This window comes from Rana temporaria, chromosome 2, assembly GCF_905171775.1.
Source record: "Rana temporaria chromosome 2, aRanTem1.1, whole genome shotgun sequence".
Taxonomy (NCBI): domain Eukaryota; kingdom Metazoa; phylum Chordata; class Amphibia; order Anura; family Ranidae; genus Rana; species Rana temporaria.
In genome coordinates, this window is record NC_053490.1 from 298,497,538 (window position 1) to 298,517,335 (window position 19,798).

The 19,798-nt window shown below is 40.0% G+C and overlaps 1 protein-coding gene across 22 annotated transcripts in view; it reads left to right on the forward strand.

The window, feature by feature from the left end:
* EPB41 (erythrocyte membrane protein band 4.1) overlaps positions 1 to 19,798 on the forward strand; it is a 206,288-nt gene that overhangs the window by 177,406 nt on the left and 9,084 nt on the right. For 15 of the 22 annotated variants that reach the window (XM_040337240.1, XM_040337246.1, XM_040337242.1 and 12 more), the window contains 3 exons: positions 1,523 to 1,573; positions 15,563 to 15,691; positions 18,703 to 18,804. In XM_040337240.1, the coding sequence (XP_040193174.1) occupies positions 1,523 to 1,573; positions 15,563 to 15,691; positions 18,703 to 18,804 (282 nt within the window). Of the gene's footprint in view, positions 1 to 1,522; positions 1,574 to 4,050; positions 6,288 to 15,562; positions 15,692 to 18,702; positions 18,805 to 19,798 lie in introns of those variants that run through there. The other 7 variants (XM_040337245.1, XM_040337263.1, XM_040337264.1 and 4 more) reach the window with 2 other exon arrangements.

The following is a 19,798-nucleotide window of genomic DNA, read 5'->3' on the forward strand; positions in this document are numbered from 1 at the left end:
GACCTTTAGGCAGCTAAAGGACCCGGCCAGTTTTTGCGATTCGGAACTGCGTCGCTTTAACTGACAATTGCGCGGTCGTGCGACGTGGCTCCCCAAAAAAATTGGCGTCTTTTTTTCCCCCACAAATGGAGCTTTCTTTTGGTGGTATTTGATCACCTCTGCGGTTTTTATTTTTTGCGCTATAAACAAAAATATAGCGAAAATTTTTAAAAAAATTCAATATTTTTTACTTTTTGCTATAATAAATATCCCCCAAAAATATATACATTTTTTTTCCCTCAGTTTAGGCCGATGCGTATTCTTCTACCTATTTTTGTTTAAAAAAATCGCAATAAGCGTTTATCGGTTGGTTTGGGCAAAATTTATAGCGTTTACAAAATAGGGGATAGTTTTATTGCATTTTTATTAATTATTTTTTTTATTACTACTAATGGCGGCGATCAGCGATTTTTTTCGTGACTGCGACATTATGGCGGACACTTCGGACAATTTTGACACATTTTTGGGACCATTGTCATTTTCACAGCAAAAAATGCATTTAAAATGCATTGTTTACTGTGGAAATGACAATTGCCGTTTGAGAGTTAACCACAGGTGGCGCTGAAGGGGTTAAGTGTGACCTCATCTGTGTTTCTAACTGTAGGGGGGTGTGGCTGTAGGTGTGACGTCATTGATTGTGGTTCCCTATATAAGGGAACACACGATCAATGACAGCGCCACAGTAAAGAATGGGGAAGCTGTGTTTACACACAGCTCTCCCCGTTCTTCAGCTCCGGGGACCGATCGCGGGACTCCAGCGGCAATCGGGTCCCGCGGTCACGGAGCTTCAGACGGGCCTGCACCCCACGGCTGGGCACTTAAAGAGGACGTACCTGTACGTGTTTGTGCCATTCTGCCGACGTATATGTGCAGGAGGCGGTCCTTAAGTGGTTAAGGAGGGACCAGGATGTGTATTTTTTGGGGGTAAACAACACTTTAATGCAATAATATCCATGCTCACAGCAAAAATCATGTTTGTGACCTACAGGGAAGGGCCAGTGCAGTGCACATATACACTTTCATATTGGGGGAAAGTGTACAAATTGCTAGTCTATAAATAGTCTATAAATATCATGACTGTGTTTCCAATTGTGTAAGATATAATCTTGTTTTTCATCCATTACATCTACTGCAAAGAGTTGCATATTTTTCCTCAATTGAAGAGGTAAAATTTTAGTCCTCGTGTATATTTTGAACATCTCCTATTTTTCCAGTTGCATTTCCTTTTTTATTTTTAATAAAGTTTTCATTAGTATATTTCCATGTGGTAGACATGGATTATAGCAAAAATACAGCTTTGTTACACTACATGGTGACACTTCTGTTATACAGTTAATGTTAAAGTTGTCCTTTTTTATCTCTTCAGGTCTCTGAATATCTATGAGCAAAGTATTATTTTTGATCTATTGTATTATTCCCCCAACCGATATACCAACTAATTGTTTTTTCTTTTCCATTTTTTATTGTTGCTCTGTTGATTCAGGTTAAGCGTGCTCTTGTTTTACCCACTGAAAGAAAAGTGTGTGGGTCAGAGGTAAAGCTCATGCCTACATTCATGCTCTGGCCAGTTACGTACACAACCTTGCATTGTGCTATCCATTCCTGGCTTTTAATTTTTATTTTAGCCCTTGCAAAATGTTGGCAAAAATTACGACGGCTGTGTTAATGCTTTTTGGCTTGCAAGCTATCATTACACATGGAATTGAATCCTTGCATGAAGTTGCTCGTGTAAGGAATGACTGGCTTATTTGGGCTTCAGGATTGGTTTAGCGACTTCTTGATTTGGACAAATAATGTGCATGTTCCATTTAAAACCTGCAAAATGCTGGAGAGGCCTAAAATGCGTGTTAGACAAAAATATTTACATTGTGAATTGGAGTCACTTGATTGCTGTTTTCTAAGGAATTTATTTGCAGTTTCTGCTAATGAATTAATAATAATTTTAGACTGTAACATCCTATAACTGGGACACAACTCTAGCCTAAATAGGTCATTCACTCTACCACAAATCGCTGTTTCCTTTAAGCTCAACAGTTTGGACATGTTAATTTGTCTTGCTGTCAGTTGATGAACACTTTGATGAAGGTGTTATAAAACAAGACCAGTGAAGGTCATTCCTACCCAAGCCTGTTTCTTTATCAGGAAGTTGATATAATTGAAAAATTGAATGGCATTCTCATTGGCAATCTGCTGCAGCCGTGTCAGGTAGACAAATAAACTTTTGACTGACAACCTTGCTGGTACAATTTTTTTTTTTTTTCTTAAGGACCTTTAAAATGAATTTGTCCTAGAGACACAACAGACAGTTTTAACACATCTCCCAAGGGAGAGAAATCCCCCTCTCAGATGCTTGACACTTTAACAGGTGTCCATATGATAAAGGCCTTGTTTACACCTTTGTAACAAGGTGAATGTGGTGTTTTTGTTTTTGGCATACTGCTGCTAGTGCGGAAGTAGCTTCTAAGGTAGTAAAAACATGACTCGACATCTTATTTTTACCATCCAACTGCAAATGTAAGAACTAAGGCTGGCGATAAATGGGTTAGTTTTTACGTTCAACCAGCAGGTTGAACAAAATAAACTGATCCGATTCCCCCATTCACATATTTGGTGTGGATGGGGGAATCCTCCCTGCTGTACCAGCAGGAGGGAGTCCCCCGCTGTCCAGAATACACAGATCAGCGCTGCAGTCTATTGCCTGTGGCATTGATAGAGCGTCTTTTTTCTGACAGAGTGGTTGAACAGAAGCCGATCAGTAGATTAACTCATAAACTATGAATAAATTTAACAATGTTTTACGATGCTGTGACTACTTCAATATTGGAGTTCAAATCAGACATTTTATCAAAATCATTTATTTTTCTGTTATATAGACTGTTTTACCTTGTGCATTACTTTGTTTATATTTGACTCTTAATCACACATATTGCTCAGTTTTCCAGCTGGGTTAGCAATAAGTGCTTAGATGCTTTATTTAGGATCTGTAACCATGAACAGTCATTTTACAGGCCACCATAGGTAGAAAATCACTTATTTTTTTTATTTTTTTTGTGAGATGCATTAAAGTAAATATGTGTGCTCATTTAAAAAAAAGACTAAAGTAATAGTGTCAGCAGGTAACGGACAACATAAGCCATCAACACTTATTTTTTCTAGGCTGTGTACTCCCACAGCCCTGCCCAGACCAGCTGTTCAAACAACTCAAACATAGGCATACTATAATCATAGACCTACCCCTGTCCTTTTATGTGACGTCACTTAGGTCTGCCAGTAGGTCAGTTAAGTGATGGGCACTGTATTGTAAAAAGAGGCAACAGGGAGTGTACCTGTAGAGAAACCTTATTTGTGAGCCCACAAATTTAGGTATGTTTTAACAGTTTAAGGTATATTGTTTTTTATTTTTATTTCTGTAGTACTGCTACTTTACCTGTTTAACTGGTCAAATATTTGCTTCATACAGTTGCCAAATGCTGGTTCTTGCTGATGCATAGTTTGTATAGGTTATGGGAGCTATACCACTGAATTTGAACAATTACCTCCTATTTAGATCTATTAATGCAGATTTGTTGGTTCTGTTGTATTAAAAGGTCCGGGGCTAAAACGGTAACTTGCAAAGGTAAAGCTGAACTGTAAGAATCAATCAATGAATGATTAAATTATTGGACAAGTGTTTTTGGCTTCTACAGCATTTAAGCTTTCTACATATTTTGCCTCGGATTGATATATCTGCCACATTACCCCTACCGTGTTAAGATTTGCAGGCGGTGGATTATCATCTAGTCCAGTATTTCAAATCCTTTGGTGGTATACCATCTTCTGCAGCTCTTCAGGGATCTCCTATGTTCTCACGGCTTGCAATGCTGAGTTTAACTATACCCTGTTCTCTTTTTTTTTTTTTCTTTCTTTTTCTTTACTCTGTTCTCTCCCCATCTGTTTTCTTAAACATTCACCTTTTCTTTTTGCTTCTGTTTTTTCTTTCCTTTTCACTATTTATTTGTCCATGCTTATCAGCCATCTGGCCGTGATATCACAGAGAATTGTTGTTCAGGGATGTGCAAAGATCCAGCCCAAAGTCCCAAAACAGAGCAACGAAGAACAGTCCCTCTGCGGGAATTAAGAGCTCAGTTCTTCCTTTCATAAAACGGGTAGCAGGGTTAATTAGTAATGTTACTTGGGACACTACACATTTCTTGTTAAAGTCACCTTTAAATAGTTTACACACTTGCACTTAACTGTAGTGTTAAAGAGCTCATTACAGAAATACTCTGCCTATGATGGTGTTCATCTCAGTTCACTGCACTGTGAACAATGCTCAACAACTCATTGGGCTGTTGGTATCTTGTGGAGTGGTTTCCTGCAGTGTAGGTGAATATCACAAAAGACCCCAAGTGTAAGTTACTTGCTAGGACATCTTCTATTGCCTTCACTTTATTGTAAACCGTATTTATTTAACAGGGTTTAGCAAACATCACGTGCAAAGTTATAAGAGCATTGCTTAGTAAGGAAACTAAACCCTCATACAATAAAGGTTAAACTAGAACAACTATATAGGCAAGTCCCAGCAGTAGGCTTTGTTATCCCATATGTCTTTAACTTGAATGAACATGGTAATGCTTCAACCTGCCATAAGTAAATACTGTATCCACAAGCCACATTCACTGCCATTACGTGTAGGCCCATAAGAGAATTAGATACTGCCATTAACCCACCTAGTGAAATCTAGCCCCTTAAATATATCACTGCCTTTGAAGTGGTCAGTTGTCTTGACACACCCTTTAGAATATGAACAATAGAGCCTAACCCTTTTATTGAGAAATCTTTTACCTTCTAACAAAAACTTTGCACATACCTAAGAAATTAATTTCATATTCCATTTGCCATCTGTTTTTTGTTTTTTTCGGTTTCACTTGTCTCTTTCTCTTCTGCCGTCCCTCTGTGGGCAGACTCGGGGTGAGCCTCCAGGGCAGGGTGAAGACCTTGTAAAACCTTCTGGGAAAGACCATTGGGTAATCCTCCCGAAAGTCTCCATCCCAATCCCGGAGGAGAAGTCCATGGAAAAGTGCCGCCTGTACCCGCTTCAACTTCCAAAGCCCCGTCTCCCGTTTCTGATGTCATTTTTTCTCTTTCTAGTAGTGACACTTTGGTGGCTTCTGTTCTTATGAATGATATTTTTGGGGGGAATACAGTCAAGTTTATCTTTTACTTGGCTGTTCAGTGCTCCCCTCTGTGAACTGTATAAACACACCTTTACATATGATGAAGTAGCTTATGTGTGGCTGGTTCTCATTACATCTTGGTGTCATGGTTCTGCTACGAATACACTGCATGCCTCAGAATTTTTTATTTGTTTATTTGGTTCTCGCTAAAGGACCAAAAACCTAGGACACATGTTGGCTATACCAAACAGCTGTAACAAAACATTTACAGACATGTAAACATTTCCACTATTTATCAGAACTGAAGATGTCTGTGATTATAATATTATACAGGAAAATGGTTAACTGCACACAGCATATTTATTGAGTAATCCAGTATAAGAACGATACAGGTAGCTTTTGCTCAGCCTGTCATGGCTAATATTATAAAGCAATAGTTAGTTCTCAGTTACACAGAAATACTTTATAGTGTGAAATACCTCAGGTTTTGGTGCAGAAAATTTAAACACGGATTGCGATTGTTCTAATATGTTTTCTTTATCGTCTATTTAAGGAAATGGGAATTGTAGAATTTTTCAAACAATCGGGTGAAGCCTTTAGGAGGTTGGGACACTGACTAACAAAAATGTCTGCTGAGAAATCTAAAACATTTTTTTTTTAGCCTTTTTATTTTTTATTTCTATTTTTGTCTTCAGTCAAGATACCTGGTAGATGAGCCATGACTTGAATCAAGACTTGAATTTTGTTCCTTGACGTAGTATCTACACAGCAGCTATCTGGATCAGTGTGTTTCTTAGCAACAGCTTTGAAGGCCATACCTGGGCCCTGCTGGACTAAAAATTGGGGGGGGGGCTATCCTGGAAGGGGCACTGAGCTCTACATTGTGGCTCTTTACAGACCTTTGGGCACTGTTAGTTAACCACAGGGCATTCTCCAGGTACAGAGCCATGTCTTTGGTGTGACCCAGAAAAATACCTTGCAGTTGTTCTCATTGGATGGCATTTTCTGCCCCCACCATTTTAACATGGTAACATTAACGGTGAAAAAACTGAACCATGACACTGTGCTTGGTGAAGTGTTGTTTGAAAAAAACAAAAAACAGAGGGCTGTCTAACTGCAATGTGTGACCTCAACCCATACCCCACTACGGCTTTTATGGGCGATTTCTCAATATACCCAGAAGCAGCTGATATTCATACAGTGGAGCTATAGAAGTCTTCGCCTCTCCATAGCATTTTATGATTTCCCCCAGTTTGCATTACGATATATCCTTATCCCTGCATACCTTTTATATATATATATATATATATGTAAATATATATATATATATCACAGACTTTGTTGATCAAGAATCCTTAAAATAATTGTCAACTAAGGGTTCTTTCCGTTTGCATTCATGTTGTGAGGGCTCTCGCATCTATGGATATCTTCATAAAAGATTAGTTGTCTGTCGGGTATAACCCTGGATCTCCCTGAAGTCAGAATAGAATGACGTTCACGTCGTAAGCATTGGCTTGTTGCGGGTTAATTTCGAGCATGCGCACTGGGATACCCCCACGGACAGCACATGCGCCGTTCAGAAAAACGTCATTTACGTCGGGTCAAGACGTATTGACATAAAACACGCCCCCATCTCACCCATTTGAATTGCGCGCCCTTACGCCGACACAGATACACTACGCCGCCGTAACTTACGGCGCAAATTCTTTGAAAATACGGGAAATACGCTGTAAGTTATGGCGGCGTAGTCTATCTGAGATACACTACGCTGGCCGGAAAGAAGCGCCGCGCTTCGTGGATCTGGCCCAACATGTTTATTTTTACTCTTGGTCCTGTAAACATTATGATTTATTGGGCAGTTGCTGGTCTATTTTTTTCCACTTTTTTGGTGGATGGTTAGGCCCTCATTTGCTGATTTAAGACCCATAGCACTTTCCAGTCATACTTTCTTCACTTTTGTGGTATAATCTGCCCTGTTCTTCAGCACCAGGTTGATCCCTGTTGCATTTTCCTTTGCCAAAGCAATTTCCAAATTGGTTATCCCTTTTTCATCTATCCTACTTTAGGTGTTGATTCCTTCAGATACTCTTGCAGTATGATTTCCACATTTACAGGTTTTACCCCCCTGAACTGCTTTTGGATTTCCTGACTGTTTAAGAATTTCCACAGTTTAATGGACGATAAAGAAAATATTTTTTTCCTTCTAAAAGCTTATCATTTGGATTAAACAACTTGCGTTTTAGGTTCTTGGGCTCATTAAATTGGATTTTATCTTTATATATGTGTGTTTATATAAACACAGCTAACTGTACCACAGTTCTGCATTGCACTGCCTCCACTGTCTCAAGCCTTTACAAAGGCCAAGGAACTAATAAGGACCACTAACAATGGAATCTGAATATTTGGACCCTTCAGCTTCTCTTTTTTTAATTTCTTTAGATGTCGTCATTCATGTTTGTATGTTAGCTACTTTTAGTCCTCCATGTAGTGGCCTTTACCCTTTCTATTATTGTGAATTACAGGCATAATAGAAACATGAACTCCTCTATGATGGACTGTTGCCATGTCCTCAAAAGTCAGCACTTTTAGTATTAATGCTTTATATGATGATTACTGAAACAGAAAAACTGTATCTTAAGAATATTCCTAGATTGTAGCAGTCGTCATACTTCCAGCACCACTTTGCTATTATGATGCTTTGTATAAATAGTTTCTTGTAATTGATTCCTTAGATCACTATGCTTTTGCGATGCATTCTTGTTTCTTCTGATGGTACACAAATCCATCCTAAGATTCACTTAAAGTATGCATACAAAGTATGAAACCACAAATGTGGATAGTTATCTGATCTGCTGCTTGTATATTTTTATGAAATCTAGAATTCAATGTGTCTGTTTTGGTGCTTTAGCCTTTGCAAAGCATTATTATGAAGCCAATGGGAATATCATTAATAAAATAACTAGTGTTTTAAAATCTGTTTGACAAATAATGTTCACATTCACTCTAAAAGCTTGCCTTCCGATGTTCTCTTTACCGTATAATAGGCTTCATGTATAGAAAATCTAAGGAATGCAAAAAAGAGGGAATTCTTGGAAACCATTTGTACTTGGAATTTCTTTTTCTAGGACAACACATCTACTATCTGTCTTTTTACATAAATGTCTAGTGTCCGGCCCCTAGAAAATATGCCCTTCTTCCCAAGAGGCACTTTAGTGCCTTAAATAAATGTAGTATCTTAGTACAGTGTTTGTCAATCTTTATAAAGAAATGTTTATTAGGTTTCCCCTGGTGTGGTTTACTACACTTATATTACCCTTTTGACGTTGGTTCCCCTTATTGTTTTTATATATATATATATATATATATATATATATATATAAATAATAATAAAAGTTTACCAAACTATCCCTTACAATTTAAAAGTAACTTAAACTTTCCCTCAAGTCTGTTTTTCTATATGATTTCAGAATTTTCAGTCTCTATACTGATGCGATGAATTTATTTTTGACAGAAAGATTTCAGATTTCCATATTTTTATAATTAATTTGCCAGCTCGGTAAATACTTTTAGGAGATTCTATGTTCTATGAACTTGAAATGTTACCCAAGTTTTTTGTTTTTCATCCTATACAAATCTTGTTGTCCTCAGCCCTTGGCCTTCAGAATACTATATATAATCTATCAGTAATGGCAAACCTTGGCACTCCAGATGTTTTGGAACTACATTTTCCCATGATGCTCAAGGGCACTGTAGAGTTCATAAGCATCATGGAAAATGTAGTTCCAAAACATCTGGGGTGCCAAGTTTCGCCATCAATGAATTATATATAGCCTTATTAGGGCCTTGGCATTATGATATTCTATAACAATACTGATATATTTCCTTTTTTTTTTTTTTTACTTGAGGATTTGTCCTCAAGTAAACCCCTACTGGCTAAGCTGTAAAGCTTTTGAGTGCTGTGAGTTGTTTATTAATACAGTCTGGTAAAAGTTCTACTAACGACATGATGTAATTTGAACAAGACTATATGGATGGTATCTGCCCATTCTCTTAGTGTTACTACAGTATGTATTCTAATTTATATTAGCTGCTCTTTTAACAAATAAGATTTCTATTTATTATAGTTAATTTTTTTCACCTGTTAAGCCTGAGTTTTCTTTGCCTTTAATGTAAAATTTGTACGTTAATATCTTTGACCTAGTATATTACAGATTCACTGTTACAATTGTACTTTTGATTTTTAAATATGCTTTTTTATTCATTTTCTTTCCTGTGTTAATCTGTATTGTTTATAGGTTCTGATTCTGCTCACTATTTTAAGTATTTTTCCTATTCTATTACTAATGTTCTCGAGTGGACACTACTCCATAGGGCTCATGTCATTATCAGTGTCTCTATGTGAATGAAATAAACAAACTGCTGTCTCCTATTTTAGATTGTTTTTGTTCCCATTAGACAACATTATATGTTTAATAGCAAGTTAACATGTCATTTTAGTGGAAGGACATATTCAGAGAAAATTCTGAATATCAATCATTTTTTCAAGGAAAGGTCCTCATTTGAGTTTAGAATTTAAATGGTTAATTTATTTTTAAATTCTGGATTCTTTGTGGCTTTGTCTGGGACTAAAACATAAACCTTCTTACTAGTAAGTTGAGTGGAGGGAAAACATTATACAGCAGTATAAAACCCAAATTAGTGCAGTGACATATTTACTTAACCACTTGTTACCTAGGCCAATTCTGACACTTCGCTCCTACATGTAAAAATCATTTTTTTTTTTGCTAGTAAATTATTTAGAACCCCCAAACATTTATATATGGTTTTTTTTTAGTAGAGATCCTAGGGAATAAAATAGTGGTCGTTTTTGGGGGGGGGGGGGATGTTTTGTGCATTAAAAAAACTAAACTAAAGTTAGACCAATTTTATTGCACAATGTGAAAGATAATGTTATGCCAAGTAAATAGATACCTAACATGTCATGCTTTGAAATTGTGCACACTCGTGAAATTGGGCTAAACTTTGGTACTTCAAAAATCCCCATTTTTTTTACAGGTTACCCGTTTAGAGTTAGAGGAGGTCTAGCGCTAGAATTATTGCTCTCGCTCTTACAATCGCGGCGATACCTCACATGTGTGGTCTGAGCGTTGTTTACATATGTGACACAGCAATGGCGCCATTGGATCCCGCTACTGTCATTCCAAGTCAGATAGGCAATCAGGAGAGAGATGGGGCAGGGCTGGGTCAGGGCTCTGTGTGTGAATGGATACAGGGAGCTGTGACTCGGCTCGGTTTCCCCCCATAGCAAGTAGTTTGCTGTGGGGGCACTAAACAGGAGGGAGGGGCCAGGATCACAGAAGAGGGACCGGAGAAGAGGAGGATCTGGGCTTCTCTGTGCAAATCCACTGCAACAGAGCAGGTAAGTATGACATGATTGTTATTTTTCTCAGAAAAAAATTAGACTTTACAATCACTTTAACCATTGAGTAGACAGGTGACACAAGAGCTAGAGAAGATGTCATCCTTTAGGCTATGCAAAGGAAGGTAAATCACACAGAACACAATTGCAGATATATTTGATATGGGTGCTGAAGATGCCGGGGGGGAACATTGGACTCTACTTTTTGTATTCTGGACATTTCCCAAAATAAAACTGCATTGGTCTGAGGTGCAAAAGATCACCCAGCAATTTACAGATTTGTCAGAGGATCCTGCCTCCTTCTTGCTCCATTGCTTTGAAATTCCCCTTAAGACATATAAGAAATGTATACTTTGTCACATGCTTAATGCTGCCAAAACCTGTATCACTTTGTGCTGGAAAGACCCTAACCCTCCTTCCATTGGCATGTGGCTCAACAAAATCAGGAGTATTAACGCTTTGGAGGACCTAATACTTACCGCCCAAAACAGGAGAGAGCAATATACTGATTGATATATTTACGGTATATAATGGTCATACTGGAACATGTACGTGTATTCGGGCAAGGGCAAGGCCCTTCTGGAGTAGTGTTCTGGGGATTGAGGTCTTCATGCCAATCTTGCTGACACTTGTACGCGTCCCACGATTCCTACTTCTCTGGTGCTCATAGGCTTCCTTCTCCTCGCTCGTCTCTTTTTGCCTACTTTCTTGACCAAAAGGTCTTAAAATCCATCTGAGCGATTTCTGCAACATTTGATAGGGTTCGTCCCGGATTTTTGTTGAGAGTTCATTTGTCTTCTCCGGGCGCCTGATGTTTTGTGTATCCTATATCTCTCACTGAGACAATGTTATCTTTGTTTTTTTAATATGTAAATCGGTTTGTATTGTTTGCTCTGATGGATACTTTATTCTATAAATAAAGAATTTGAAAAAAAGTATGGGAAAAGCTTTTTTGGCCAAAGTTGTGGGTCACAGGAGTGAACTTATTTTTGCACACTTTCAACCCAGGTTGACCCAACAGCGGGCCAAAGCTTGCTGTCAGATGACATCAAAGTGTTCTAGGCTCTGCAGGGATCCTAACAATGTCGAGATCCCCCCAGATGCCTGATCTGCAGCCTCTCTGCACATCAATGAAAGCCTGAGCCAGAAGGTCCAGTCAAAATATGCAGCTGTGCTCAGGCTATAAGCCAAGACTGGCCATGGAGATGGAAGTTGGATGCAGGGACAGCTTTCAGTGTAGCTGGAACCTTTGGGGTGTCGGCACAAATCACAGTCCACCATACCCCTTATGATCAAGTGGTATAGTCTGGGTGCAGGAAAAAAACTATCTGACTTGGGTTCAGTGAAAGCTGTCTCAAGCAGGCTGGGTTCACTGGGAGAGTGCACTCTCCCCATTTGCAGCACTTCTAGCCCTTCTTTTGACAGCACTCCCTGCATCCAGTCTTCAGAGCACAGCCAACAAGGATCCACTGACTTCTTGTCATACAATTCCTTGACCAGACCTTTGAGTTCATGCACATATACATGTACGAAGCCGATGGCTTTATTCTTTCCATTACTAGAATTCTGCACAGCAGGCAGAATGTGATTGGGTACTCTTTCTCCTCTCCCAGTGGCTTTAGTTTGCTTAGAAAAGCTTTCATGGAACATAATTCAGTTAGTTACTTTCTACATCCTGACAGATTATAAAGCTTGTGGACTGTGATTTGTGTGGACACCTCAAAGCTTCCAGCTGCACTGACAGTTGTCCCTATATCAGGCTTCCTTCTCCTGCATCCAGTCTTTATTCATAGCATGTGCACAGCTGCATATGTGGATTGGACCTTCTGCCAGCCCTTCTCTGTAACCGATTAATTTTTATTTATTTATTAATTTTCTCTTGAACAAGAATGCACAAGCATCCTCCTTCATGAAAGAGCACTGACAGGGGAATCTAGAATCAACCCCTCCCATCATGTATGTGCCCACTGCCTCCAGAGGAGCATGGTCACTTCTGGAACTGATGCTGCTAGCTGGCTGTCCTTTTAGACTTGAAAATGAAAGGCATTGCAGTCACATGACAGGCACTGACTACTATTTTTAAATCATAATGACAACAGAAACTGCACAAATGACCCTGATCAAAAGTTTACATACCCTAGTGATTTTGGCCTGATAACATGCACACAAGTTGACACAAAGGTGTTTGAGTGGCTATTAAAGCTAACCATACTCACCTGTGATCTGTTTGCTTGTAATTAGTGTGTGTGTGTGTGTGTGTGTGTGTGTGTGTGTGTGTATATAAAAGGTCAATGAGTTTATGGACTCCTGACAGACCCTTGCATCTTTTATCCAGTGCTGCACTGATGTTTCTGGATTCTGAGTCATGGGGAAAGCAAAATAATTGTCAAAGGATCTGCAGGAAAGGGTAGTTGAACTGTATAAAACAGGAAAGGGATATAAAAAAAAATCCATGGAATTGAGAATGCCAATCAGCAGTGTTTAAACTCTAATCAAGAAGTAGAAAATTAGGGGTTCTGTTGAAACCAAACCAAGGTCAGGTAGACCAACTACATTTCAGCCACAACTGCCAGGAAAATTGTTCGGGGTGCAAAGAAAAACCCACAAATAACTTCAGGTGAAATACAGGACTCTGAAAAAATGTGGTGTGACCTGTTTCAAGATTCACAATAAGGAGGCACTTAAAGAAAGATGGGCTGCATGGTCATCTCGCCAGAAGAAAGCCCTTACTATGAAAATGCCACAAAGTATCCTGCTTATAACATGCCAACTGGCACAGATACAAGCCTAAAACCTTCTGGCACAAAGTCATTTGGAGTGATGAGACCAAAATTGTGCTTTTTGTCCACAACCATAAACCCTACATTTGGAGAGGAGTCAACAAGGGCTATGATGAAAGGTACACCATTCCTACTGTGAAACACGGAGGTGGATCGCTGATGTTTTGGGGATGTGTGAGCTACAAAGGCACAGGAAATTTGGTCGAAATTGATGGCAAGATGAATGCAGTATTGTCAAAAAATACTGGGGGAACATTTGCATTCATCAGCCATGAAGATGCGCATGGGACGTACTTGGACACTCCAACATGAGAATGATCCAAAACACAAGGCCAAGTCGACCTGTCATTTGATCAGGGTCATTTGGGTAGTTTCTGTTGCCATTGTGATTTAAAAAGAATAAACACAGTTGATTGATAATAAATGGCTTCACCCAAACACTAACCATGAGTGAAAGAAAATGTTTTTGTGTTATCATTCATATTCTCTGAAAAATGGCCAAGAACTTATAAATTCTGTCAGGGTATGTAAACTTTTGAGCACAACTGTAATTGTGTGTGTATATATACTATAGTGATATTTACATTTTGTAACAATGCTGTGCTACATTAATGATTTTGGGAGAGTATTTAAATTATTGTAAATGTCAAAAAAAAATTAAATTAAAATGGTAAACACATTAGACTTTACTGCTCTGTGCAATGGTATTGCATAGCGTGGTCCCAGTCTCCTTCTAGGGTCCCCCGTTGGTACTCTCGGCTCCTCCTCTCTGAGTTCCCCCATAGGACCCAGAGACTTGCTCCCAAGTTGGCCTGTGTGCGTCAATGGATATGCACAACATGGCTCTCCCCGCTCCATCCTCACAGGATATGATTGCCTCTGGGTCCTGTGAAAGCAGTAGGAGAGGAGAGCTGAGCTGACAGCGGGGAAAGTGCTGGATTGAAGGTGGTGACAGGTAAGTGTTTAAAGAGATGATGAGAGGCACAGACTTTGGAAGGTTTTTGACCTAATAGCCGGGTACACATGTGCGGCCGCGGTTCACAGAATGGGGTCGGTGCGTTTCTGTACACTGGTTCAGATGGGACTCGGGTCTGAATTGTTTCCGGTATTTGCACCTGAACTGGACACAGACACACAGGACCCTTCTGCAATCTGGACTGTGGCCACCCCAGACCTGTGTAAACTGGCTCCATTGAGAGCCGGTCACACTCGCCTGTCATGCGAATTGGATGCAAGGAAACCTGCATCCAATTTGCAAATATGTGAACCCAGCCTCATGCAGAGAATACATTAAAGTGGATGTAAACCCGTTTCGTGAAATTTGACCTAAGCACACATATCTGTAATGTTCTGTTATCAGCATGATAACTTCTGACAATAAAAGCAGCTGGAAATTTGTGTCGGGGTGGGTGCTATAAATAGATTAGCAGAGAGTTTGTCTATTCACAGCACAGCTTTGCACATTCCTTACTTCCTCCCTCTGCCTATGTGTAGTTGGGGGGTGTGCCTTACCCCCAATCAGCTGTCACACAGTGTATGCTAAGACTTCACTTGCAATGCTGAACAGGAAGAAAAAATCTAACATGATCTGCACTTTCTAAAGCAGGCGTCTCAAACTGGCGGCCCTCCAGCTGTTGCAAAACTACAAGTCCAATGAGGCATTGCAAGAATGACAGTTACCAGCATGACTCCCACAGGCAGAGGCATGATGGGACTTGTAGTTCTACAACAGCTGGAGGGCCACCAGTTTGAGACCCTTGTTCTAAAGAATATAGCAATCTGAAGACAGCAGAGATGCATGTAAAACTTTATATAGGGAGATTTGTTTCATCTCTGTGTATCATCTGAAGCCATTCGCTTCACTGGGTATATGTGAGGGTTTACATCCACTTTAAGGTAAAAAAAAATCCTTTTGTGTTTTGAACCACTTTAAGTATAAGGCTATCCATTCACTTTAAGGAAGCCCGTGTATTGTAAAAGACCCTTGAGTATGTATATATATATATATATATATATATACACACACACACACACATACATGCGCGCACACACACACAAATACTTCTATTATATAAGGATTTCTGCATACAATTTTCATAGGTATCTAGCAGCTAAACCAAAGGATGATAATCAGAATTTTTCTAATATCGTTTTGCTTTTCTGTGCAGCCCCCCCTGGTGAAAACACAAACTGTGACCATCTCTAATCCTTCAGTAGCTGAGAAAGGGCAAATACCTACCAAGGAGGTTCCCTTGGTACACACAGAGACTAAAACAATCACATATGAGGCAGCTAAAGTAAGTATTGACCTTACAGCTGTGTGAATTTGAAAATTGTGCCCAGAATTCTTTAAAACGGTGTATAGAGTACAGTGAATCTAAATATTCCAGAAACCAGTGCCCTTAAAATAATACTGGTACTTTTTCTTTTTAACCTTTGTGAACGAAAGTGTTCTACTTGATATTGTCTGCTAGTTTTTAGAATTCTATTGACTTGCTCCTGAATCATTATTCTAGCTAGTAGGTCAAAGCTGGTTGCTATTGGTTACTGCAATGTGCACATCACTGTTGCTGCACTGTTTTTAATGAAATCGCCTATACCTGTATTTATAGATGTATGCACATTTTCCTCATATTTTGGTGATTACAGAGGTTGAAGAAGACATTAATATCACCAGTTTTATTCACTTTATTAACCTAAATTTAAAGCGGAACTAAAGGAATCCTTACTTACCTTTCCTCTAATGGTCCCTGTCTCTTGTCGGCATGTTTTTCAGTGTGCCAGTCTCCTGGCCATCTCATTGGCCAGCGCGGGGTGACATTATTCTGTGTAGGAGCCACTCATCCTGGTGCACAAGGATTGGTCTGATGCATGCACAGCCTCGTTTACATGCTGAAGGTCACTGCGAGCAGGCAGATGGGTGCATATTATTGCAGAAGAGACATTGCATATCTCTTCTGCGACAATAGCATGGCTGCTCAAAGTCTGTCAAAACCAAGACTACACTTCCACATTACATATCCTATTACATAATACAGCAATTGATACACGTTTTTAATATGGGTTCCAACTATATTTTTTATCGGCTCTAGATTATCAAATTGTTGTGCCATAAGGTTGCTTAGCAATAATAATAGATCTGTTCACTTTATATTTTCAGTGGTCTTGTATCGATACAGACCCTGGCCTGGATTCAGATAGAATTGTCTATCGGCGGGCGTAACGTATCGCAGATAAGTTATGCCGCCGTAAATTAGGGTGCAAGTTCCGTATTCAGAAAGGACTTGCGCCCTATGTTACGGCAGCGTAACGGATGTGTGTCGGCGTAAGCCCGCCTAATTCAAATGTGGATGATGTGGGCGTGTTTTATTTAAATTACATGTGACCCCGCGTATTTGACGTTTTTTACGAACGGCGCATGCGCCATTCATGAAAAAATCCCAGTGCGCATGCTCGAAATTACGCCGCAAATCGTCAATGCTTTAGACGTGAACGTAACTTGCGTACAGCCCTATTCGCGAACGACTTACGTAAATTTTTAAAAATTCGATGCGGGAACGACGTCCATACTTAAAGCGGGAGTTCACCCATTTGTAAAAAAAAAAAATTTCTCCCCTTAGCTTCCTGCTCGTTTTTACTAGGGGAATCGGCTATTTATTTTAAAATATGAGCAGTACTTACCCGTTTTCGAGCTGCATCTTCTTCAGTCGCTTCCGGGTATGGGTCTTCGGGAGCGGGTGTTCCTTCTTGATTGACAGCCTTCCGAGAGGCTTCCGACGGTCGCATCCATCGCGTCACTCGTAGCCGAAAGAAGCCGAACGTCGGTGCGGCTCTATACTGCGCCTGCGCACCGACGTTCGGCTTCTTTCGGAAAATCGTGACGCGATGGATGCGACCGTCGGAAGCCTCTCGGAAGCCTGTCAATCAAGAAGGAACGCCCATTCCCGAAGCCCATACCCGGAAGCGACGGAGAGGATGCATCTCGTAAACGGGTAAGTACTGCACATATTTTAAAATAAATAGCCGATTCCCCTAGTAAAAACGAGCAGGAATCTAAGGGGGAAAAGTGCCCTCTAAGGGTGAACCCCCGCTTTAACATAGGATACCCCTCATATAGCACGGGTAACTTTACGCCGGAAAAAGCCGAACGCAAACGACGTAAAATAATGCGCCGGGCGGACGTACGTTTCTGAATCGGCGTATCTACCTAATTAGCATATTCCTCGCGTAAATATATGGAAGCGCCACCTAGCAGCCAGTGTAAATATGCAGCCTAAGATACGACTGTGTAAGACACTTACGCCGGTCGGATCTTGGGGAAATCTATGCGTAACTGATTCTATGAATCAGTCGCATAGTTACGACCCCGCACACTCAGAGTTACGACGGCGTATCCGGAGATACGCCGCCGTATCTCCTTTCTGAATCCGGGCCCCTGTGTTTGTTATCCCTAATCCTTAAAAAGGGTAACATACATTTTTTTTTTTAAACGGCAAATCATGTTACTTGAACAGAGTCTGAGCACTTTGTTTCATCAGGACACATGTAAATATAGTGCCGTGAAAATGTAAGAGACATTAAAAGACAATGGGAGTTATGTGACCACCTTTGCAATATGCTTAGGTCTAATTAAAGTAAAGCTGCAACTAAGCATAAGCACAGTACTGATTTATTTTACTTTGGGGTGTAACATTTGCTTACCCAACAATTGGTCCCACAGAGCTAAACTCTCATTCCATGATTCCTGTGTACATTTTAGAACAGGTCTGGCATAGGGACTGGTATATAGTGTACCGCTCAGCATTGTGGCATTACCATGTCACAGCACTTGGCCCGGTGATTGGTTGTGCAGGCACAGAAGTACTGCTTTGTAGAGAGTCAAGAGGAGTGTCACATATTACTTAATACCCAAAAGCAATCAGTATTTCTTGAGTTACCTGGTCAGTGGTAGATCAAAGAAGGAAAGTGGATGAAAACTACGGTATTTTGCTGTGTATGCTCTAAAGACCAATTTGAACATTTACAGGTTCTTTGTTACTCATTTCCAATTTTATACTTCCTTATTTAAAAAATGCTATGAATACATTAGATTTAATGTGAGGCCACACATTTAGACTTCTGTATAATTTGATGTAGATCTGTTAAATTTTACAATCAGATTGAAATCTTTTTGTAGATCAGTTATATTTTAATATGTAACATTTATTCTTGTGCCATCTTTCTACTAGTAACTTTTTGTATGGTATGAAAGAATGTATCAGGTTAAGGGTATATTGTCATAGCCCTACATTTTTGCTTATTTCAACAGAGTGATGATGTTAACAATGATGGAGAACCTGGCATTCTGCTTACTGCCCACACAGTTACCTCTGAAACGACCAGTAGTACCACCACAACTCAGATTACCAAGGTAAAGTACCCTAGCTGATATCATGTTTTCAAAGTGGACCTAAATTCAACATGTGTGCATGCTGTATATATTTAGGAAGCATGATGGGAGTGGTAGAATTTATAAAATTGTCTGTGGCCATCCACTTTTGGTTATGTCACTTACATTTTGGACAGTGCAGAGCTGCTAAGGGTCATGGTCTTGAGAGTAGCAACAAAGTACAAAATAATCTGTTTAACTATTTAACCACATCCGGCCTGTCCTATAGCAGAATGACGGCCGGGCAGTGGTTCCATTATCCTGACTGAACGTCGCATGACGTCCAGCAGGATAAGCCACTTGTGCGGTGAGCGGTAATGCTTATTTTTTTTTCTCTCTGACACACTGCATCTCTGAGCTTGGTAAAGAGCCTATGACATGGCTCTTTACCATGTGATCAGCTGTTTTTAATCACAGCTCACCCAGGAAGTGTTGGTTATCGGCTTTCCTCTATTCGTGCTGACAGGGCGCGAGTAGAGGAGAGCCGATGAGCGACTCCTCCGATGGGGGGTCTGCACTCATAATCAGCGCATTGATTATCAGTGCAGCCCCATCAGCGGTGCTCACCTGAGATGTCAATCCGTGCCCATCAGTAATGCCTGTCAGTGCTGCCGATCAGTACCCATCAGTCCAGAACATCAGTGCCACCCATCGGTGCCCATCAATGCCGCTTATCAGTGCCGCCTCATCAGTGGCCGTCAGTGAATGAGAAAAAACTTATTTACAAAATTTTATAAGCTCTATTTGTGGGGGGAAAAATTATAGAAATATAAATTATGTACAGTATTGCATGACCGTAGAATTGTCATTCAAACTGTGACAACACTTAAAGCTAAAAATTGGCCCAGACAGGAAGGGGTTGAAAGTGCCCGGTATTCAAGTGGTTAAAGTGAAGCTATGCCTTGCTGATGCAGTGAAAGCCAAGGTTTACTATAACTTCCCCCAGCAACATACAGTCACTTTCCTTTTGCTTTCC